The sequence below is a fragment of the Phytophthora infestans genome, genomic scaffold, assembly GCF_000142945.1.
Source record: "Phytophthora infestans T30-4 supercont1.15 genomic scaffold, whole genome shotgun sequence".
Lineage (NCBI taxonomy): Eukaryota > Oomycota > Peronosporomycetes > Peronosporales > Peronosporaceae > Phytophthora > Phytophthora infestans.
In genome coordinates, this window is record NW_003303744.1 from 1,757,068 (window position 1) to 1,781,583 (window position 24,516).

Here is a 24,516-nt window from a genome sequence, read left to right on the forward strand (position 1 = left end):
CCTTACGACACATACGAGCGAACCTATCACCTCGCGAAAAATACCGGCAGAGCTCCGAAATTATCATGGCCAGGAGCCTCAGCGTCTCGATGTTGCGTCAAGAGGCGTTGAAACCAGTGCAGCTTCAAGCGAACAAGGACAAAAGGTAGACGGATGATGCCGCGCTGCCTGGCGGTGCTACGTGCTCTCATTGGACTGCCAGTCGATCCTATCTTTCGGCCTCGACACACACCTCAACGACCTCGACAGCTGCGTTTACATACTTTTTATAGTGATTAAGATGTACTATGAAAAATATTATTCTCGCACAATACCTAGCCAAAGAAAAACTGAATAAAGTTAGGTATTCTAAAAAACAAATCCTAGCAATTACGTCGAGGAGTAAAGTGAGCTATATTTTGTATCGTCCACCAAGTTTCTATCAGTTTATACCCATGCTAAACCTTTATTGCCGAGTGAAACCTGTGAAGTTTGTACGAATTGGTAAAAAAAATAAGACCTTCTCATTTGAAATTTGTATCGAATCGATACCTACTATTGGTGTGTGCACATAATCTTGAATTAATCTGTACTTAAGTACGTCGTAGCACTACCAGGAAAAGTAGAATGTGCTGAAGTTTACTACGTACTAGTTACTTTTCCAATATAGACAGTAGACCACCATGCACTTTGCAATACCCCCTTTTCGATTTTCATACGAGCATTTATTTTAGCTGCCAGAAAACCCTTGAGAAAACTTCTTTTTGTTAAATAGGATAAAATTAACCAAAATACCATTTAACTGGTGTCCAGTTCCAGCATAATTTGCTTCTTTACCATTTTCAAGTCATGGACAATAATTGATACTTGGCTTTAAGCACGAATTATGACTTTTTATTAGAGGCCTTAGAATGTATTAGCCAGAACTACAACTTCCAAAAATTAATGGGGTAGTGGGAGAAATTGGATGGACCTCCTTTACATTTTAACTTGAACTTGTAAGAGAGGGGGATGTCCCGAGTCGGGACTCCCGACATGTGTCCTGGTCCGTAATACTTGTAAGAGAGAAGGATGTCCCGACATGTGTCCTGGCGGTACGGGATGTCCCGAGTCGGGACTCCCGACATGTGTCCTGGTCCGTAATACTTGTAAGAGAGAAGGATGTCCCGACATGTGTCCTGGCGGTACAGATGTCCAATGTGTACGATTGATTACTTTCATTTCGTTTTTTAAATGTAAACTACGGGCCTCTACTAATAAAAGGGATAGTTTTGAAAACTTCGGTACAGTACAGTACTGCACCCCGTTTTCGCAAGAGTAGACCATATAGATTTTTCAAATAAATCCGATTTTAAAAGACAAACAAGTGTTCATTAGAATTCAGGAGCATCACATCCGGAAGTTTATTAAAGGTCCAAGGGCGCGAAAACGGGGTGCAGTACTGTACCACCCCGTTTCGCGGGGGTGAACCATTTAGGATTTGCAGACAAACAAGATTTTAGTAAACAAGAGATACAGTACATGCAGTTCATTTGCCCTCAGGATTATTACATCCGGAAGTTTGGATGCCTTTGAACGGTTTATGATTACGAAGCATCCTTGAGGCTCTTTAGGTAAATTTCTATAAAACAGCAGGCATGCCGGCTGGATAGTCATTCAGTGATGGATCAGTGATGGGATGCTAACCGGAACTGTACGGCAACCGTATGCCCACAAATTGGTGGCTACAGTGGACGATAATAATATCGGTATGGCTTTTTAAATATCGGTTCAGTATTGTATCGTATATTGATTTCCGTTGACTCTAGACCGGCTCGCCATCAGCAGTGTACTTTGCCTCTAAATTTCTAGCTAAAATACCTTTTTTGAGTATTTTATGCTCGATATTTTCAATAATGTTAAAACTGAAATCGGACTTTATGAGCGCTTATTGAGGTACATTGTTCGGGCTGTTATATCGCGTACCGCTAGAAAAAACATTCTACCGGTAGTTGAAGAACAATAGTACACAGCAGGGTGTTGAGTTACGGTAGCAGTAAAACCCGGCCTGCTTACTTGTAGCCAATCTACACCTTGTGGCAAACATTTCCACTCGCTTCACAAACGACAATAGAGGCTTCATATTGTTCACATACAGACACACCTTCCACCTTGTTCAATCGTTTGTGCATTATTACAGACTCCGCCCAGAAACTCAAACTCATCTTCTTCTACCCTCGCAAACGCGGTCATACTATAATACTTTCTTCTTTTTCAGCTAGAACAAACGTGATACATGTGCAAACGATTGGCGAGAATCCATAGCATGCTTACTTGATATCCTTTGGGAACAAAGAAGGTCCACCATTTTTCAGTTTCTGGGCGCCCACACACCTTCTGACATTTCGCAATGCTAATATGTATTAAATCCTTACCGGTATTTGCGTTTCGCATACGGTATACGCACTTAAGAATGTCGAATTGCTTAGAATTTTGCCAAAATTGTTTGTTAAAATAAAAAAATGCTTAGGAGCCGTCTCTTCAGTGAGGCGCAAGGGACATTTTGGGGTAATATATTATAGCCACGTATAGTTTTACCTTAGGTGACACCGCCTATTAATAGTGTGTACGCAAATGCCGCCCAGGAGAAGCTTTCCGACACCCTATAAGAAGCAAAGCACATGCCTAAACCTATATTGGAATGTAGATCAACATACAGTGATCCTCAATGGATCGAGCTCACTTGATACAATACGGTTCTGTACTGTTTACGGTCCGTAGTGGGATCAGTACTATCCAGACGGTGCTGAACAGTGCTTTGCCAGTTCAGATTTTGCTTCTCATTAGAAATAACGATTTATCTTCGTCTACGAGCGCACCCATGCATCTAAGCCCCATTCTACTGGTGACACTGATCACTATTCTTGCCTGGAACAGTGTTCTTGTGGCGGCGACTGAGAAGACTATCGCTTCACTTGTAGACCACGTTACAGGCACAGGCTACGATGGCGTCAACCAGGGGAGATTTCGTAGGACGGCCAGCGCAAACAACAACGTCGCTGGTGCAGCAGATTCGCTTGCTTTGGACGAAAGGGCTAATCCGATAACTTCCTTTCTGAAGGAGATTCCCAATAAGATCCCTTTGTCTTGGAAGACTACCTGGTGGCTTGATCGATACAAGTCGGTAGACTTCGTCGAGGAAAAGCTGGGTATGAAGGGTTTGACAAACGCTGAAAAATTGGTCCACAAGAACTACAATCGTTTGGAAAGATATTCCAAAAAGCTCAAGGAGAACATTATATGGAGGGCTATCCGCAGGGACGTCAGCACATACAGAGTGTGGGACGATTTGGGCCTCAATCAGAAGACAACGCTACATCCAACGACAACAACGTGGAGTAAGGTACCAGACGAAGAAATTCTTGCTCAGCTGGCAAAAATCCAGAAAACCGAGGCATTTAAGGAGTACAAACAGTATGCTGTTGCATACGACGCCTACAAAGTCAGCCTGTTTGGCTCGGGCTACTACCGCCCTACTGTGTTTTTCGACAAGAACGCCACACCGCTGGAAAAGATGGCAAGAATTCAAATTTGGGTGGAAACAAAAAGACCCACAGTGTATGTGAAGGAGTTTTTGGGTTTGCAGCATGCGAAGGCGGACAAGCTCCGAAACGACCGATTTTACCAATTCTACTCGAGGGAACTGACGAAGGCGGGCGTCAGTGGTTATTAATATGCCGTATTTTCTCCGAGAATGGCACTCAGTCTGTCTTTCATTTTATGATAGTGAAAAGAATGGTCTGGGGAGTAGAGCAGAGTTCTGTGAGGCTCCTCGTCATCCAGATACAAGCAGTAGCGTTGGAACTTCTTTAAAACGATGGTAACTGACGATGATGTGGGCCTGCGTTTATGAGAGCGACGTAGGCTCTTGGCAATAGCGATTGCTCCAGGCAAATATTAAGGGTGTATTGTACCAATTCAAGCAGCCTAGTCTATCGGTTTCACTCCGACATTAAGATTCGCGGACTCGCAGTTTACGAAGTTTATACTCCCTCTGTTTCAGATTACTTGACCAGCTCGTGTTTCAAACTACTTGAATTTTTGATTTGTATATATGAAGCCTCAGTATCCTGATGCTCCAGTCAAGGTTTCCTGCGATGTTTTAATATCTAACGCAGATTGTGGTCACTGTGGTCAACCACCCGATAAGTGATCTCCAGCTATTACATCCTTTTTTAAACAGCTACTTAAATGAAACAGCCACTAGAGGGCTTTATAAAGCAGAAGATGTGTGCCTCAATATAAGTACACCAACGATAATGCTAATACGCAAGGAGAATAACCTTCTCCTTGCGTATTATTATTACTCATTTTTAGCTTCGACACGAAGAACACCAATTTGTATGAATCTTAGTAAAGCTCAGAACCGACCCTACAAACAAAACTTCATACAGTATTAATACCCCCCCCCTAACTGAACTTTAAAAAGCAAGTTATCCTGCCGTACAATACACGATAACATTCCGTCCACCGAGTCTGTTCTACTTGGAGTAAACTCGTTATTGCCCAAATGACAAACTTGATACTACAGTACTAGTTTTGTATGCAAGTGTACAGATGCTCTAGTTGTACGACCACAAAATAGTGGTGATGATAATATAAAATAATAACTTAAGTAGTGATTGGAGTAGCCAGGAGCCATGAATCGTTCACGTGTGTTCTCGATGTAATCGACAGCGACAACCTGGAGCAAAATAGAAATGTGAAAGGTAATTGATACTAAAGTCTAATGGATCCCACAAACGATGGTCCAGCAATGAGTTTGCAGTCAATTATCGAGTATTTCATCTTCCGAAGCAGGTACCCGTAGCAAGGATTGAAAGAAATACGTCTAAAGTCAACGGTTTGGTATCCGGGAGCGATCAGTATTTCACGAAAATATCGGTGTCCATAGCGAAGCAAGGATATTGTGTTCTCCACAATTGTTTATTACCGGTATACCGCCGACGTACCGGTATACTGTACACGCTTTCCCTGCTTGTTGCTGGCCACACGTGGCGTGCTCCCTCACTTCGTATTTGGAAGAACAAGCAGCAAGCAGCCAAGAAATAAAGGGGATTTCAGCTCAACATCGCAATGACAACTTAAGAAGCTTTCGCAGCACTCAGCGCCCCCAGCTCGCCGGCGTCCAGGGCAGGTACTGCCCCCTCGGACAGCGTAGCTCCGGCGAGTAGAGCCGACGTCGTGGATGTCACTGGCGGCGTGGAGCCATGGACCGCCGCCTTAGTGCGTAGTACGGAGGAGTCCCCACCTCTGCGTACGAGCAAGCACGCGGCATCACGCGGAGCGATCGCTGGCGCACCAACCGAAGCCCGGAAGGGAAAAAAAAGGCTTCGAAGCGCGTGGCCTCCACGAACGCGTCTGGGACAGGGCGCAAGATAGCCGACGAAGGTGAGGATAATACACAAGATTCTGCTAAAGTTCTGGCTACGAACATCTTTAGCGAACTGTGCTCGGACACGCCCTTCCTGACCGAAGAGAGTCTCTGGGTGGAGGTAAGGGTGGGAGCGAAGCGATGGGGGAGGGATTTTGCCGCGCGAGTGAGAAATTTCTCCGGAAGGCCTCCGTTTCGCTAATGAAATCCTCTCCTCACCTGCTGATGTACCGGGCTCCTCGCCTTCCAGGTTCACCCTAACCTGCGGTGGATCGAGACAAGTGACGTCTTCGGCTATACAGCCTCCTTTGACTATACAGTCCGGGTCGATCATACAGTCATCCACGGGTATACGGCTTGCTTTGACTATACAATGCATGTCGTCGATACAGCCATACAAGTATACACGGCCTCCGGGGAGCAGCCCATCCAGGTCAGTCGATCTGAACACTAGCGAGTTTATTCGACGAAACTACCGATGCGACAATACGAAGTCTACCAAGGCCAAAATCCCGATGAATCCCGATGTATCTGCAAGAATGCCTTCGACGTCGGGTACAAGTCAAGCAAATCCAGCCAAGGTACACTCGACTAACAGAGATGGCACAGGAAACATACTTAGGATCGGAAGAACCCCACGTCGCGTCTACCTATTGCCGGGATGATCGAGGAGGCGAACGCACTGGTGATCGAGCTGTCCGCGCTTTTCGGATGGACAGGCTCTCCCGGATTCTACGAGATCTTCGGTGGAGCGATTTCCCACGTTCATGGCTGTCATACGAACGCAACTTCCCCGGACGGTTTCTTCAACTACTACTGGGTGAATGACCACATCAACGAAGCCTCGGACGTAGAAATGATGTGCTCCGACATGGACCGCTCCCTCCGCTACGCCATGGTGGCCATTCTTGGCGCTGACGCCATCAGCACTGAAAAGTTCACTGAGTGAAAGACACGCCAGCGCGTTCTCGGATTGGAGTTCGACTTCATCGATGAAGTGGTCGCACTACCCGTTTCCAAGATCCAAAAGGCACGCAAGATTGCCGCATCTGCTTACTGCGCCTCGACGCTGACCCGAAAAGGGTATCGGTCGTTAATGGTCAGCTTACGGCATGTAGCGACCTGCATTCGGGCCGCACGACCGTGCCTACAGCGTCTCCGCCACCGCGAGGTCCAGCTCTGTCAATTTCAGTGCATCGCCGTAACAGACGCAGTGCGAGAAGACTTGCTCTGGTGGTGTCTTATCCTGCACAACCCTCAGCTGAACGGCGTATCTCTGGAATAATTCAACGACCGCCCACCTCCAGATGTTGTGGCTGAAACGGACGCGTCGGATTTCGGGTTGTGTGCTTGAAGTACACGCAAAGACTGCACTGATCTACGCATTTACTCCATCCGAGCAAAAGCTGATAGCGGAATTCAAAAACTGAGCGGCCTATGGATTCGGCATCAGCTTTCGCGAGCTCCTTTCTTGTGCCTTCGCAGTGCACGCATGGGAAGAGCGATGGTCCACGGACTGTCCTATCGACAGCAGGCCGCAGCATGTGCATTTCCGTATCGACAATACATTTGCTGTCGCATGGCAAAACAAGCTGGCCTCGCGCAACCCCAAAGCTCAAGTCATTATCCACCTGCTAAGCTGGTGGAAAATATCATACCGGCTTCGGTTTTCTGCGTCACACATCGCCGGAATAGAAAATACTCGCGCTGACGGCGGCTTCCGTATTCCCGCTAACCCATCGTTTGCCGCTCTGTTTGCTTCGCTAACACCCGGGTGGTCACAGGTGGCCTCGTCGGCGGACATCCAAGGCCTGACCAGTACCTGGCAATATATCTCCGCGCGCACTCCGTTGCCGACTCCACGTTTGACCAGTACAGCATAGCCTTGAACAGGTGGAGAAGGTGGGCTTCGCGTCGAGGAATTTCGTCTTGGCTTCATGACATGACCATAACTGACAAGGTGCAGCATATTTTGGACTTCGTTTTACATGGATTTCAGTTTGGCTTCGGGTCCGGTGGCCCCATCCAGAGCGACTCCATCATGGCGGTGCTTCATGGTGTTCGCCATTTCCTCGCAGCCTCAGGATACGTGTTTCCGCTTGAACACCCGCACGTCCGCATGCTTCTCAAGGGAATAAGCCGTCGCGACCCACCGCGACGTCGCAAGGCACCCGTGTCAGTCGATCTACTTTCGCGGCTTGGCCATGGATCATCCCCGTGGCAAGCCCTATGGGGGGGCGGGGGGGGGGTAGTGTACTTGGCGTTCTTCTTTCTTCTGAGACGATCAGATATCGTGGCCATCCAGGGAGGATCCTTCAAGTGGCTCGTGCTCCGAGCTCAAGACATCGTGGTTGTGGATACCGCTGGACAGCTGACTCAGCGCCCATCACAGGCTAAGGCCGTTTAGATTCGCCTGACCGGGTCCAAGACAAATCAAGGTGGGGCATCAACGACAAGAGTGTTATCCGCTCTCGCCATCAATTGTTGTGCCCTGTGTTCGGAACGCTCATTCTCCTTCAAGCAAGGATGCGCCTCCCCACAAAAATTCCAGTCGCTGTGTACATCTCGCGCGGAGGGCTGACCAGCCTGTGTATCAAGCGAAGACGTACCCGGAGCCATCAAAAGCGCTGCCCCTCGCACCGGCCAAGACCCCCGCCGGTTCAGCTCTCATCCCTGCGTGCCGGTGGAGCTACACACATGTACCGATCCGGCACGGATGCACTCACAATCCAGTTCCACGGTCGCCGGGTTTCCGACGCGTACAAGACATACACCAGGCTCTGCATGAAGTCCGTCACCACGCTCTCGGCAAACATGGTGGCAGGTCCATCGGGGGATTCGACATTACATTAGTGGAGCCGATTGCATGACCATTAAAGGAGGCACCGCTCTCCTCGTCCCTTTTCGGATAGAGCTGATGGTCATTGCATAAGCTCTCATTAATGTATTTGTTCGTGTGACCCCTAAAGACTGTGGAAAGAGAGAGTTGGGCTGGTGAGTGTGGTCTTTTGTTTTACGACAACACTTGCCAATTAAAATAGCAATATTTAAAAAGCTGGATATTATTGTGATTAAAGAGGCCACATTAGTATACGATTTCTTTAGTTTCTGAAGTAAATGTTTACTGTAACTTTGGGCCACGCTGCACGAGCACTGTGCATTTTCCCGTAGCTCCGCCTATATGTAACGCTGCATGTACATTTCTCAAGAAATCACTCGGGGTTGTTAATATATGGCAACCGTGACTAAAATGTAAGCTGGTGCGGGTGATCCTTGCTCAGCTATGAAACCAAGATACACACATGTACATACCTCGCGTTATTAGCTGCACGTATAAGAACAGTGAGAAAAAATAACTGACCGGCGTGTCAGCCACCACGGGTGGAACACCATATGCGTAAAAATTAACCTTCTTGAGTGTGTCGTGACCAGAACATCACGACTACGCACCTGCACAGCATCACATCAAAACACAATTGCACCGGCGTCAGCTAGACGAAACGAATACAGCAGAAATATTGTAAAACGATCGGTCCTCGTCGCCTCAACTATGGCCGCCATCTTGTCCTTTTCTCCGCATCTAGGGCACAAATGGAAATAAAGTTTAAGTATCAGAAACCAATGCAGATCCAAATGTCGTACAGTCACAAAACTACTATGTGGTGGTTTTTGTCCGTATATGCGACGATTGCCTTGCGATACAGCCACACCAAAGTTATATATCAAAGTGCCACAAGTAAAAACACTCGGAGCTTCGCGAGTGTATACTTCATGGCAAGGAGCGCCTTGTCATGTACAGGGTAGTTACGCTCCACTGGCTTCAGCTGACGCGACGGATAGTAGACCCTACGATCATGGCCCTCGTGATCGTGCTGCATTAACGCGCATCCGATCGCAGAATCGGACACGTTACACACGATGTGAAATGGACGATCTTGGTCAGCCACTGCCAAGATCGACGCCTCAGTCAAGCCCTGCATGACTGCATCGAAGGCCTGCTGACACTCAGCAGTCCAAATCCTCTCAGCCTCCTTTTTCAGGAGCTGTGACAGCAGGCGAATCTTACCCGCGTAATTCTCAGCGTACTTGCTCAAGTACGTTGCAAATCCAAAAAAGTGCCTCAGCTCCTTCATGCTACGGGGTTAGACGCAAGCGGCTACACATAGCCACTTGTTACGAAATAGGTTTTTACATTCGTGGGAGATATATCAAAGGATACATTTGACAAACGGTTGGTCTGCATGCATTCAAGGTATACAATGCTTGAAAGTCAATGCCTTAAACCAATTAAAATAATATGATTGTGTCAGCCATTCGTTGATAAATATTTTTAATTTATAATACTAGATAAAAATAAAAAACAAGCAAATAAGCAGCTCTCATTTTACCGGAATATCGGCTTTGCTTTCCTATTTAAGTAAATCTATACTTTCGAACAAAATCATAGTTAATCTAAGTGAATCGCAGCTTACGCTTGATCATCCACGTGAGCTAACGTGTAAGCTGAAGTAGTGGGCTTAAAGTAGCTCATTACACTTGGTAACAATTTGTACATGTAGTCCGTCCAACGACCGACTAACTAACGAGCTCGTATGGAATACGAACACGGGGCGGAGAACCAGCTCCTGGACAGTAATCCGTCCATGCGTAGCCCAAATGTTTCTGCCACACACAGTGTGCGTACAGACTGTCCCCATTCAGAGTGGGAAGCTCTCCAAAGACTGTCAGCAGTCATTGGAAAGGCTGCTGTAGTGACAATGCTACCTACGCTGTCGCCGACAGAACAACACAGTGTTGCTCTGGGATTTTATCGTGAGCGAGCAGCGCGATGCTGCTACTGTTACGAAAGTGTAGTCCAAGATGACACCGCGCATACAGTCGTTGGAACTACACGTCAACAACTATGTGAGGAAAGAGAGTGAGCCTCTTCTCCGATGGTTTGTCGAAATCGACACTGCCATAGCGGCTCGTCATATCACTGACGAGCCGTCGAAGGTTGCGCTCGCCATGCCATGCCTTGGCGGACGAGCGAGGAGCTGGGCGTATGACCGCTGGCCTCACCGATCATACGTGCTTTAGAACGTATGCGACAAGCATTTGGGTCCCCTTAGAATGAGTTCCGGTCGAGAGAAGTGTTTCTCGACCTGCACCAAGGTAAGCATGACGTTCATGCTTACGCCCAACATATGTAGTAGTTGGTCTCAAACATCGTGGCCAATCCGATTGACGAGGTGACAAAGATCATCACGTTCATGAAGGGTCTGAAGGATGGGTCGGTTAGCCCTTTTGCTACCAAAACCAACGAAAGCTGCATGTTTTGCAAAAGTAGGCGCCAAATCCTTCATATAATAAGCAAAACTTGTTGTTTTTACAAAACACGTCATGTGGTATTTCTCTGGCTGGCCCGTTTAATTATAGACAATGGCGTTACGAATCAGTTTCACCTTTGCTTAAAATGGTTCGACATATTTATCGTATTTTCTCCAATCAGCAACCAAGCGCAAAACGACGTTAAACACGCAGGAAGTGTTGATTTCTTTTCTTCTGATGGCTAGTGAGCCATTGTAATTCCCTTTCAAAGTGATTGACGCCAGTGCGGTATATGTCAAAAAAACCAGCAGATTGTGTTGATTTTACAAAAATGTTATCTTTTTTGTATGGAGTGCAATTTACTTGACCTACTAAAGGAAGCAAAAGGGTTAAGACCTATCTCTTCCAAGAGTACCCAAGTACTGTCGAAGTTGCGATTGCTCTCGCGATGCAGGGGGAGTTTAGCCTGAAGCAGGCTAAGCGGTATGCGAACGTGGCGAGGATGGCACGTCCGATGATAAGAGCGGGAGGTCCAGAGCCTATGAATACGTCTGCTGCTGGTTGCCAACAGCGTATTGGGAGACAAGTGCGGTTCTACCGATGTGGGTACATCGGATATTTTGCGTGTGAGTGCAGAGCGCCAGTGCACTCTGCCGGGGGCCAACGTGGCGATACCGGGCATCGCTGCGTACAATAAAAAAAGGTGCAGAAACAGTAGGCGCGGGGCGCTATACTGGTATTGCAGTCGCGCGTGTCTACAACGGGCACGCGATGCTGAGGACTGCAGCCCCGGCGAGAGGGACTCTCGCTGCTGAAAGCAAGATAACAAACCAGATTTTGTCATCCTGAAAGTGACGTCGAAGAGAGCAGACTTTATTCGTGCTTTGGTTGACTCAGGTGCGTCAAGCAACTTTGTTCGACTGCTAAGTCTCCTGAAGCTGAACTTCGAGAAAGTGAAAACACCTCGAAGGGTTTTGGAATGCGGTTGCAACACGTGCCATCATCAGTGCGGAGAACCGCGTAGTACACGTGAGCTTCTCGTACAAACACCGGGTGTTTGTGGAAAACCTAATCGTCCTGGAGCCGGACGATAAGTTTGGCTTGGTATTGGGCATGCCGTGCAAGTCACGGCATGATCCAGTGATCAACTATGAAAAGTGTACACTTGTACACTTCGGACGCAAGCGACAGAGAGCGATGGCCTTGTCAGTGTCGCGCATGCACCGCGAGGTGCATCCGATCCCACAGTTGAGGCAGCACCTTACGCTGCAGCCTCCGGTGCCAATTCACAAGGCGCAATGACTGAGGCAGTCGTTGGGTCTGTCTCAAATCGAAAATCAGATTGAGACACGCTCATACTTCAATGACCGTATCAACTCGGGAAGTTGATTGATCAAGTATGAAAGAGATTCAAGTCACATGCAATGGCTATGACGGTGGTGCGTCGGTCCCGGGGACCGACGTATCAGATATGCAAGGGACTCCAGCTACCGGCAGTAGCTGTGATGGAGGCGCGTCAGCCCCGGGAGCTGACGACGCGGCAAGCAGAGCTGGCGGCTGCAAACGTCCAGCACTGAAAACGCTTGCGTGCTCGCGGGCAGCCGTGCTGTGCGACAAAGCGAAACATAATCAAGCCGGGCTTGATTATTCGCGCCCGCGGAAAGAATCCGCCCGGTTACAACGAAAATCCGTCCAAGGCCGGTCCTGGACGAGAAACATGTGAAGCCGGGCTTCACGAGAGCAAAATACGGAGTAAATGATGCTGGTGCTTGCCGCTCACTTCGTAGACAACAAAACTTCCGACACGGCGAAGGGAGGCAAGTGACCATCCGTCAAACTTCAGCTTAAACATCTGTTCCATCGCCTTTCTTTAGGGAGGATCAGCCTTGATTGTTATACACTCCATCAGCCTTTATAAAATCATGAAAGAAATTGGCTTCCAGCTTGACTTTACACGCGTCGGCTCGGTGTCTTTCTCCGCGACAGGTAGATGTTGTGTTCGCGCTCCCAACGCATCCACTGCAATCGAGCATGTGCTTGTGTTAGTCACGAACACATAGTCGCTTTGAGTCTGAGAAAGCAGTCGCCGAGCTGAAGAGATACCGATACCCGTCGTGCCGCGCCGTCAGAAGCACATCAGGTTACTGTAGCCCGTACTCGGGATTGGCTTTCGCGCCGCGTCACACAAATTATAGCGAAATAGACCGTCACCAAGGCTCTCGAAGAAATAAGCAGTAATATTATTGTTCATCGTAGGATCGTGCTCGTGTGTGTAGATCTAGGCAAAAGGTAAAATGAGAGACTCGGAATGAAAGTTGAGCTGCGTACCCGGCGAGTTACGGCCAGTCGATACTAGCAATAAGCAGTCATACCAATTTTTGGTCTATTTTAACCGGTTATACCTAACCGGCTTCTGGAAAGATATTTATTGCAGTTATTGGTTATATCTTTCATTACATTGCTCTAAGTAAAAACAAATTCTTCATTGGAAAGTACCTTAGTTACTTATCGGATATTCTGTTTCGACCTCTTGCGAGAAGATCCAGCAGCGGCGTAAACACGAGCTACTCCTATAACACATGCAGCACCAAGCAGCTGAAACAGAAACTCTTTTGAAACTTTTAGTAAGAAAATGAATGAGCTACAGCTGTACTGTATTGCTAAACAGAGAAATTATCTTGCAGAGTAGGAAGATACATGCCTTTAAACTTGCTATTACTGTTGACGCCGCGGAGAATCGTGATATAATTTATTAAACTCACAGCTGTCTTGTTTAACGTCGCTACTGGTACCCCACCCAAGTACATTTTCCGTTTGAAATCCACTCCAGCCCAATAGCTAACCATTTGGTCGTACGACCCTTCTACTGATACCCTCAAGGTCAACATTGACTCATGAAGTTCTGCTTGTGCAGGGGTCAGTCTTGAGTCTTTGAAAGGCGATACAAACACGTCGGTTCGGCCATATGCTTGGTCTCCGTAAATAAAGTATTCACGCAATCGCATATCGGCACGAATGCGCTCCTCCAGCCCCGACTTGCCTAGCCATGCAACATCGTGGGGACACCCTTCGACGTGCCCGTCATTATGAAAGATCATGCTGTCCGTCGAGACTATAGTTTGGAGCTTCAGCCCGAGCTTCTTTTTGTGACCACTGCACACACCCTTTTGAGACTTATCTCCTGTAGGTCTGGATATTCCGCGCACTGTACTATCCACAAAGCCCCAAATTTGATCCAGCCCAGCACCTTGGTCGTAAATAGCTTGGCTAAACATGAATTATCTAGATGTACCTAAATCTTATTTACCCTCCAGTGTTCCATTGTTTTTTTTATGATAACACGTACTACAAAGTAGAAAATACTACTTAGAGCACTTGGCCAGCACCCATACAGTATATCGTCGACAACCCTAGCCATCTATGCGGGTATGATGCTGATGCAGAGTCCTTCCAGTCCACTGCAGAGTGCGAGCGTGTGCGAATGACGTCAGGTAATTTGAAGCACGCTTGTAGGGAGTGCGAGCGTGTGCGAATGACGTCAGGTAATTTGAAGCACGCTTGTAGTTGTCGTTGCTGGCGGTGTGTAAAGCGATAGAAGACTAGATATGTGCCTTCAGTGACGTTGCTAATATCAAACTAGATATGGGGAACAGAGAAGCGGGGAGTAGAATCGTGGAGAAGCGCCAAACCGCGGTGACGTAGTTTTGAAGCTGCATCCCAGTCTCCATGTAGTTGCTTCACACACGAAGCATCCAGCATTCCCCTCGCCAACCGACGATTCGTCATGATATCTTCATCGCTATCGAAGTCCATTTCAGCGCTGTTTGCCACTAATCCCCTATCCGATTCCGTTTCGTCGCAAAAAGCACGAGCACAACTTCTCGTCACCCCAGTAGGAAACGAAACGAAAACAGCAAAACAATCACAAACTATCAAATTCAAATCAGTTTCGTTTCGTTTCGAGCTGCCTAAGCGCTCTATTGTTGCTTTAGAAGCACGATTAAAAGCGTGAAGTGTATACAAATCTGATCACGCCCGTCACTCCAACAACCCTCGCTCTACTTTCGGGGTGTTCTATCACGTCTTCAACCACGAACACCCACTCTCGGAACCTGAAAGATTTACTGAATGCCAAGCTGACATGGCGATTCACCAGCTCTGCGTTTGACCTCTCTTGACATGGCTTTGCTACACCGAACTGGCGCACTTTATCCCAGCCTAAATAAGAGTTTGGAGTAGGATTGTTTTGGTTTTAGAATGACCAAATACCAGCTGAAGGGTACTCAATACTCAATAAACCCTCGTCACATTCTCCTTTCTGCCTGTACTGAGCTGCCCATTTCTAGTGTTATTGACAATGTACATGTAGAGCAAGCCCCGCCGAGGAGCCTTCCCCCCTTCCCTCCTCCTCATCAGGGCTCCCGATTATGGCATTGTTATTTAAAGGGAGCCCTCCTTAACCATAAATAATGGCATTGGGCAGCTAGTGCCATCACATACATTATGTCATGCACTGCGAACAAATAATAAATAAGAGCATAATGTAAAGCAAACCAACACCATGTTAATGAATAGCGAGTGGCCTCGTCTACAGTCTGAGCTGACCAATACTCACCATTTTGGCTTAAGAACAGCAGTATTTCTAATGTAATAGGCTGCAAGCTGTGGCGCTCTTGCCCGTACGTCGTCCTGGCGACGCTAAAGAACCTCTCAACAAGGTTAGAAGTAGGTGGAATGCAGCTAAGCAGGTCGTACCGCGGCTGAACTGCTGCTAAACCGCGACGTTTTTGTAGACTCGCCACGAATGAGCCTTCATCTCCACTGTCTTCCGCTTCTGCTGCAGTGCGTGCAGGTTTTGCTTCCTCTTCCAGGCAGCCGAAGGGCTGCAGCACTGCCTTATCGGCTCTCGTTAGTCTTTGGCTCCCTCCCAGGACAGGCACACACGCCGACTCGAAGTCTGGGCTGTGCACAACGTCCGCGCGTGGTTCTGTGTCACACAAATAAATTTGTTAATAAATCAGCGTGTTAGTAGAATAAAAAACATAATAACGTACCAAGAAACCTTGCGTAATGTGGTCTTAGGGCAATTATTCCGTCGAACCACACACGCACGTCCAGCAATGTTACACATCTAGCTTGAAGTGCCTTGGACACGGACTCAACCTTTTTTTAGGTCTTTTAGCTGCAAAAGAAGACGCTTGTTACAGGATGGTGCGGGGAGGACGTCCACAATGTCGTCGCCCGTGGGGTCGAGGTGCTCCAGAAGCTTGAAATACCGGTGAACCATGCTGAACGTTGAGCTCCATCGTGTGTCCTGTCGAATTATAGGACGGAGGGAGGTTTTCGACCTGCAATATATAAAGCCATACAGAATAAAACATAATAAGTTAGCAACACATTTTACAAATAAATACCAAAAACAGTAATTACATGAGTTTAGCCGACTGCTTGAGTGTACGTAGGCGCACCATCAGAGCTTGAACACCGGATAGGTCGTCTTCATACTGCATATCAACTTGAACTGCCCTGTTCAGACGATGGCTAGCATAGCCAACGAGCGGCACGCTAATGAGCGTCGCTAGTAGCCGGTTAATGGCGCAGTTGTCCCCTACAAGAAACAAACAGGCATCCAGCTGCAAACTAAAGTCGCGGGGCAGCATGCCAGCTAGGAACTCGTAGTGTCCGCGCGCAGAGAGATCTTCGTTCGGCTCGCTCAGCAGTGGTGCCATGCACAGGAGCGGGGTCTTTACGACGCCGTCCACCTCGTAGCAAGCAAAGACGGCGACAAAATGCTCCGACGCGTGGCTCCAGCCGTCCAGGATGAGACCAAATCGCTGAGACATCTCGGACGCGATGTGACGCTCCACAATCCGAGTGAGACTTTCCATTGCTCGCTGAAGTGTCTCGACACAAATCGGGTCCAAATTAGAGTATCGGAGTAGCACAAAATTTAGTTAGCCTAAATAAAATCTACATATTTAAATCTGGCTAAACGATGGTTACCTTCTAGCAGCGGCATTCTCACAGAAGTGGAGTGGGAGACCGTTCTTGACAATTCAGTCGAGCCAGCCAAATATGTTGAGGGCTGACCGACGGACGTAGTCTAGCAGCGAGCCTGTCTCGGCGGTAGCTGCAGTTAGCACAACAGCCTTGAAGTCCGGGTGCTCCCGATGGACGTGCTGCATTAGGCTGGAGTAGCCACTTCGGCGAGTCTGCTTCCGAATCGTGTCACAACGACAGCGGAAGTACCCCGAGACGATCTCGGCCTCGGCGGGACGGCACGGTCGGAAGTAGAGCCCAGTAACCTGGGCTGGCGTGAAGGTGGCGTGGCGGGGAAGCGTGGCAAGGACCATAGTAGCTTAGCGAGGGGCTTTGTTCGAGTTGCTTAAATTAAAAAATGAGGACGTGAGCAAGCTGTGTCGTATAGCTGGCTTAGAGAAGTGCTGGTAGCAGAGAGTTTAAGTAGTGAAAAGTCATGATTGGTTGTGAGAAGTACATAATGATAAAGATGGTTTTTTATAAATTATGTCGGATGATTCTTTAAGCAAATAAACTATAAAAAACATCCAGGTATTCGAAGAAATAATATATTTATGATTTTATTAGAAATAATTGAAAAGATCATGCCATAATCGGGAGTCCTGCTCCTCACACACGCAATCAGAGTACCCCTAAAGTAGACAATCTTATGAGCTGTTTATTTGCATGTAAGTTTGACTGCACATAAGCTGAAAACACCATTGTTCTGTACTGTACCCGCTAACTTCGTCTTAACTTCGTCCATAGCACAGTATCAAAAATCGGACGAAGATAGCAATTATTTCTGGCGCCACTCGAAGTAACTATCGGTAAATTATCGTGCCCTAATTAACTTCGGCTGAAGATAACGATTGGCTGAATAAAAACAACAATTCTGCAACAGTCGTAGTGTTAACAGTAAAATGTTAAAAACGCTAATTACGATTTGAGCAACTCAAAAACCTTTCATTAAGTTGCTGGATTAGCGACTATATACTCTCCTGGGGTCAGACATTTCGGCGACAACAAGCAATCCATGTCAAGGGTTGACAAATATTCTACCGTATCGCCTGGAATCCAGAGGCATGGGCGCTTTCTCCAGACCGCAAACATCAACGATCGCGATCGCGCTGACTTCGGTGCAAACTAGGGATTCGCCGCGTCACAAACTGGCAACACAATCAGCAAAATCCTACGTTCGGCCTGTTTCTCCCCATAAATGAGCCCAACCTAGATTTTGTACGTCAAAGTACCACTTTGCTACAAACCTTCCTTTACTAATAATATCGTAAAATAGAGTCATTTGAAGGCTAACTCTATCTGCATACATAGTGTTTATTTGCTGATATTATCGAGATAGACGGTGTAGAGCTCCAATGACAGCCCTTCGAGTTGACAACCGGTGGGAAGGTGGCACTCCACGCCAGCTTCACGCAGAGGGTGAGCTTCGCCCTCTGCGTGAAGGGAGGATAGCCACATGCCTCCACTACGAGCGGCTCGATTCCTTGCTCAGTCGTCAAAAACTCTCTGCAGTCGGCAAAGAGTTTGGTGCCAGTGTCATCCCCTGGGACTAATTTCCGCGCTTTCCTATTGACCAGCTGCCTGTCCACCTAGCGGCTCGCAGCGACTCAAGTGTAGCTTTTGGGTGCAGTACGCGTTAGTGCTCCACTCCAAGTTGGAAGAAAAAGACAGCGCTGTCACCTGCCAAAAGGACTAAGAAGTGGCGCGAAAGTTTTCGACGGCTGGACATCCGATGGACTGTGAGACTTCCTGTCAAAGGGTCTCAATCCAATGCGCCGATGCGGTAGGACCCGCAGGAGGCAGGACACAGGGCGAACACCGCTTACCATGAAGGCGGGCGTGGCAGCAGCCACGTTGCTGTTCATCCAGGGGGTGGCAGGGCAGGCGTGTGGACTCACAGGGTCGACGCTGTCAACGAGCTGTGACGACGCATGCTCGCAGTACGAACCGTGTGTGGCATACAGCGCATCGTCCTGTCCGTCGGGAGCCTCGTGCATCACAGCGAAACAGTGCGCGGTTCAATGCTTTGCTAAGTCATTGGACGATCCGGATACCTTTACGTTTCTAATCGAGTTTGGAGCGTACGAGAGCGGCTACGAGAAGGAGAGAACAGACAGCAGCGGGTCTGCGTTCCTGCGACAGATTAAAGCAGTACCCGATGAGACTGACGCGTTCGCTGTGGCGAGCAACGACGTAGTCTCCAACGTCAGCAGCATTGAACTCCAGCCGACCGTGACGTCATTGTAAGTGCTGTGTTTAAATATTATTATTTTCGTTTCTAACGACTGTTTATTTTTAGTAAATTGCTGGGAGGCAGCAGTGTAAATGCGTCGGTTAAGAGCAAAGTGGCCAAGGTGACGTTCGGCCCCGACGTCATCTCCACCCAATCCAGGGTCACGAATGTGGCGCTGAACAACGTGGATCTCTCCACTCCCGCTACACTTCAGCAGCTGCCAGCTGTATTGCCAACGTCGCTGCAGAAATTAAGTCTTGCCAACACGCTGCTGTCTGCGTTCCCGACTCTGGTAGCAAATTTTACCAGTCTTCAAAATCTGTACGTATAAGTAAAATTTCTAATTTTACCCAATTTCTAAATTCTAACTTTAACTAACTTTACAGTGATCTGGATAAAAACTACATCACCGAAATCGCTGCAACTGCAGCACTCAACTCCATCGTCCACTTGTACGTTTCTATTTCTTTGCATATTTCACACCAAACTCACCCATTTGACTAATTTTAGGAGTTTTCAAGACAATAACCTCCACTCGTTCCGCGCTGTTTTCCCCAACCTCGTGACGTTGGACTTGACCGACAACAACTTCAGTGACATCCCAGCCAGCCTCTTCATCCATGACAGGCTGAAAGAGTTAAAGATCAAAGGGAATCCTCTCGCTTCTCCCTGGTTTACTCAAGACCAAGCCTCGTTCCTGAGCGAACTGATCATGCTAGAGCTCGAGAACTCCGATTTCTTAAAGCCCATCGACAGCTGCAGCAGCGCCAACCAACTCAAAGTGCACTCGCTGACTGTCTGCATCTCCGACAGCTCGAACGACGACAACGACAGCAACAACCAAGCCTCCAGCTCGTCGTCGGACGTGTTGGTTCTTGTGGGCTCCATCGTCGGAGGCCTGTTAGTGCTCGTTGCTGTGGTGCTAGCTGGCATTTGGCTGTACAGGATGCGCGTACGAAGACACGACAATCGCTCCCGAGTAGTTCGTGAGTCGTACTTTGGTGGGCTATCGCCGCCTCTCGCGCGATCTCCAGTTGATAAAGGCTACCGTGGTGGTCGACGCACACCTGTGAGTGGAGGCCCACGCTTCTGTAGCGACTATGAGTACGAGGAGAGTAATTACTCGCCTCGTATCTCGACTCGTAGTACACAGAGTAACCAAAGCTCAACGGCGTATTCACTCTGGAACGACGAGGAGTTATTGTCGCTGCAGGTGAAGTATGACGAGATTGAGGACATTGGGACGATCGGCAGTGGAGCGTTCGGGATCGTGTGGTTAGTGAAGTACCGTGGCTCTCAATTGCTGGCGTCCAAGCGACTGCGTTCCGACCTGGTGACGAAGCAGAGAACGCAAGCTTTTATTGAGGAGATCAAGATGGTGGCGCCTTTGGATCACCCGAACGTCGTGCGTCTTCTTGGATGCGCTTGGACGATCGAGAGCGACTTGCAGGCGCTGTTCGAGTACATGGAGGGCGGTGACTTACGTGACTACCTCGTGGATCCGACGTCTCCTCGCCATTGGAGTCAGGAGTTGCTGCAACTAGCTGCCGATATCATCGAGGCGTTGGTGTACGTGCACTCGTTCACACCGCCACTAGTGCATCGGGATCTCAAGTCACGGAACGTGTTGCTAACGGGCGAGCTGAAGGCAAAAGTGACCGATTTCGGGGCCTCGAGATACAAATCCGTGGACGAGACGATGACTGCTGCGGTCGGCACAGGTCGCTGGCTAGCGCCCGAGGTCATTGCCGGTAGTGGCAAGTACGATCAGTCCGTGGATGTCTTTTCGTTCGGCGTGGTCTTGTCTGAGATGGATACACACGCGATCCCGTACGAAGATGTGCGAGGAGCCAATGGCAATCGCCTGAACGACATTGCCATCTTGCAGCTCGTCGCTACTGGCCAACTGCGCCCCAGGTTTGGCGCCAGTTGTCCACCGGAACTTCGAATGCTGGCGGAGCGCTGTCTCGACCAAGACCCGGAGAAGCGACCGCCAGCTCATGTGGTCGCCTACGAGCTTCGCGTCATCCAACGCTCACACTACACACTGCTCTAAAGTTGTAGATAAAACCTAATTATCAATATCATTAAAAAAATATAATTTTTTTAACACTAATTTAATCAGACTAACAGGCCGCAAATGAGGGTTTTACGGAGGGGCAGTAACTCAAATACTGTACCTTGGTCACATGACACTTTTATTTTGGATAAAATTAACGTTTTTCTAAGCAACGTCTTTAGCTTTCCAAATTTGACCCGTAAACATGACCTATATTTAATTGTTTAGCTGCAGCTACCAAATACTTAGTCAAGGCATCGATACAAACATATAAATAAAGAGATGGCGCGATGCGGTCTCCTGAGCCGCATTTCGCTGTGGGAAGCCATGTTTAGCTACTTGTAGACAGTTTCAGATTTAGAAGCCTGCAAATCTTCCGCTCTGTTTTGTTGAGTGGCAACCTGCATTTCAACATTAACGAGAAGGAGCAACCCAAAGACTCACACGCAGTGCGGGGTACTAATCTTATAATAGAGTACTAGGATCTGGAAGATAGTTAGCCAGGGTACCAGGATCTGGCAAGGGCGATCATAATCTGGCGAGTGCTAAAAGGATAGTACCGATCTGTCAACTCCAGCCAGAGCGTGATCAATATCTGGTGAGTCAATATCCCAAAAAAAGACAAATAAGAGACCCAGTTTAATTAAACCCGCCAGATTTCTGGAGGGTCCTTAGCGCAAAGGCCACTTCAACTGCAGTGGGTCTTTCGTGTGGGTTAAACGCCATGCAGCGTCTCGCCAGGTCGTGAAGCTCTGCAGGACACATAGAGCTGAACGTCGGCAGTAATTTACCCGAAGCTACGAGCTGAAGAATCGCGACGTCGGCCAATGGGTTTCCCCCCGCGCCACGAGCATCTTCGTACGGCAACATGTGCGTGTCCAGCTCGGACATGACGACGCCAAGCGCAAAGATGTCGCTGGTTTGGTCGTAGTTCCTGTTGCCCGTGATCACTTCCGGAGCCAGCCACCGTCCAGTGCCGACGCCTCTAGTCATCGTGTCGTTAGCAGATCGCACGCGAGCCACCCCAAAGTCGCTCAGATGGCCTCGAGTGTCTTGAGACAGAAGAATGTTACGAGATTTGAGATCTCGATGCACGATCGGCGGCGTGAACGAGTGAACGTACACTAAAGCTTCAGTAACATCCGCAGAAAGCTGCAGCTTCTCAGCGTTCCAGAGCGAAGACCCCGACTTGGTCTTCTCGAGATACGTACGGAGATCTCCCTGGGCCATGTACTCGAACATGGCTTGCAAGTCGCTCTCAATGGTCCACGCAACTCCGAGCAATTGAACCACCCGCGGATGGTCCAAAGTTGCGCATAATTTGATCTCCGCAACGAAATTTTGGGTGTTTTCGAACGTCGCGTCCCCCTTTTTAAGGCGTTTGCAAGCTACGAGTCTGTTCTGGCGATATTTGGCAAGGTAGACGACTCCGAAAGCTCCTGTTCCGAGCTTCCGAATGTCCTCGATGTCATCGGGATTAACCTGCAACGACAGCAGTTCTTGGTCGTTCCAAAGCGATGCCCCACCCTTCCCAGATCGATTCGTAGGATCCGAAAACCCCGTCGTAGTTCCGAAGCCTTTGCCGTGAGCTTTACGCCGTCGGTAGCAGAAGAAGGCGACGCCAAGGACAATTGCCACGACGATAGCGCCGACGATGCCACCTACAACCGCCGCCGTGTTGCTACTGCTACCGTCACTAGACGAGTCGTCCGCATAACCTGTACTGGTGCACACAGATACGCCGCTGATCTCGACTTGCGCCGACTCCGAACAGGAAGAAACGTCGCCAAATGTGTCGATAGTAAAAGAGTCCAGACTCTGGAGGAACGAGACTTGGTTTGCTGTCAGCGCCACTCCCGTGAAGGAGTTGTGACTGAGGTTTAACACTTTTAGCTTGGGCATGCTGAAGATATTGGATGGAATGTCGGTTAGTGTGTTGCCAGACAGATCCCTGCGCAGAAAAAAAAATAAGTTTAATAAACTTAAAAAACAAAGATATAAATAAAGTTACCTACAGGTTTAACATGTTCGGAAAGTTGCCGCTGCAGGCCGTCAAGGCGTTCGTAGACAAGTTGAGCGTCTCCATCGATTCATGCGAGAACTTGACAGCGTAGTCCTTAAAGTAGTTCTGCGAGAAGTCGCTTTAAAGACATAAACTTGTCAGTGTTCGCCCTTAACAGCTAATAATATTTAATATTTTTTCTCACACGTGCACGACCGACGTCATGAACTCCAAATCTGCCGGATACGTGCTCAACAGACAATTGGACATCCGGAAGCTCTCAACATTCGTCGTAGGGAACGTTGACTGCGGCGGATCCACAAGAAACCCGAGATTTACCATCGTTCTATTTAAAAATAAATATCAACATTTAGAGAAATATAACAAAATAAGATCCAACCACGTACATATTTGTTAGCTGCGTATTCGCTGACAGGAACTGTGGGCTTAATTTCACTTGCGACACTTTTCCTCTCACTCCCCACACACTCGTCCCCCCGACAAACACTCTGTCACCATCCCAAAGTCAGCATATTCTTTCTAAATGTTAAAATAAAAAATATCCCACTTACGCCGTCGTCGTCTCTGACTGGAACGTTAGCGGTTCAATGTCCTCGAACACTAAATTGGATTCGCTAGGATAAAGCTGCGTCTCGTCCGCTTCGCTCTCCAATTGCGAGTCCACTGTACTCGCCTGAGAGCTCGTCCAGCTCGCCTCCCACTTGCTCTCTACATCCCCGTAAGGAATAAAGAAGACGTATTCTGTAAACTCCACGGCCCCATTGGCGGCAAAGTCGCTGGGTCCGTTGGTAAAACACTCGAAGGCGCACGAGTCCTCGGCTGAGCCGCTGGACGAGTTCCCGTTATTGACGCACGTTCCGAAGGTGGTGGCGTTGCACGACGCATCCGCAGCGAAGGCGATGCAAGGGCGACCTTGGTAGCATTGCGAGCAGTCGGATGTCAGAGCAGTCGAGTCGCGACTACAAGCGGCGTTGGCGGTGGCTGTGAACAGCGAGAGGAAGAAGAACACCCGCATGACGGTACCAGATGGACCACACTTCCGTTTTGATTGGTGTACTCTTGTGGAGAGGGTCAGTTGAACCCAGAGGAAGTGACCGACTGGTCGAGATGGGTGAATTACTTGAAGGGTTGGAAGAGTTCGTCTGATTCACTGACAATAAACCACATACTAGGTAGGGTTTCCTATATTTTGCACAGCATTTGCTTGATTGTTGCCACAAATGAGTTCATGCACCTAATCGTACGTCGAAATAATTAGACGGATATTATAGAGCGATGTTCATGTTTGGTTTAGCTTTGGCCTTTCTTCAGTGAATCCTTGTAAAATCGGTAATATGGGTTCTTGAGGACCTCGTCGTCTTTCTTCCTCAACAAACCCAAGAATTCCCTCACATACCGCTCGTCTATTCCATTGTCTGCCCAAATGTACGCCCTCGCCATCTTTTCCACTGCAGTGGCAC

The 24,516-nt window shown here is 48.3% G+C and overlaps 4 protein-coding genes across 4 annotated transcripts; 3 read left to right on the forward strand and 1 right to left on the reverse strand.

Moving 5' to 3' along the window:
* Positions 1-2,809: 2,809 nt before the first annotated feature.
* Positions 2,810-3,691, forward strand: PITG_09660 (RXLR effector family protein, putative; the record flags this gene model as incomplete). The annotated part of the gene is made up of 1 exon (XM_002903227.1): positions 2,810-3,691. The coding sequence occupies one exon, from the start codon at positions 2,840-2,842 to the stop codon at positions 3,689-3,691; it is 852 nt and encodes a 283-aa protein (XP_002903273.1).
* Positions 3,692-17,756: 14,065 nt separating this feature from the next.
* On the forward strand, positions 17,757-18,294 carry PITG_09663 (uncharacterized protein; the record flags this gene model as incomplete). The annotated part of the gene is made up of 2 exons (XM_002903228.1): positions 17,757-17,859; positions 18,104-18,294. 2 exons carry the CDS (start codon positions 17,757-17,759, stop codon positions 18,292-18,294), a joined length of 294 nt encoding a protein of 97 aa, XP_002903274.1.
* Positions 18,295-18,568: 274 nt separating this feature from the next.
* PITG_09664 (protein kinase, putative) lies at positions 18,569-21,030 on the forward strand (the record flags this gene model as incomplete). The annotated part of the gene is made up of 4 exons (XM_002903229.1): positions 18,569-18,984; positions 19,041-19,295; positions 19,361-19,426; positions 19,485-21,030. 4 exons carry the CDS (start codon positions 18,569-18,571, stop codon positions 21,028-21,030), a joined length of 2,283 nt encoding a protein of 760 aa, XP_002903275.1.
* Positions 21,031-21,672: 642 nt separating this feature from the next.
* PITG_09665 (protein kinase, putative) lies at positions 21,673-24,071 on the reverse strand (the record flags this gene model as incomplete). Its single annotated transcript, XM_002903230.1, has 5 exons — positions 21,673-22,984; positions 23,049-23,174; positions 23,241-23,381; positions 23,443-23,544; positions 23,608-24,071. 5 exons carry the CDS (start codon positions 24,069-24,071, stop codon positions 21,673-21,675), a joined length of 2,145 nt encoding a protein of 714 aa, XP_002903276.1.
* Between the last annotated feature and the right edge of the window lie 445 nt (positions 24,072-24,516).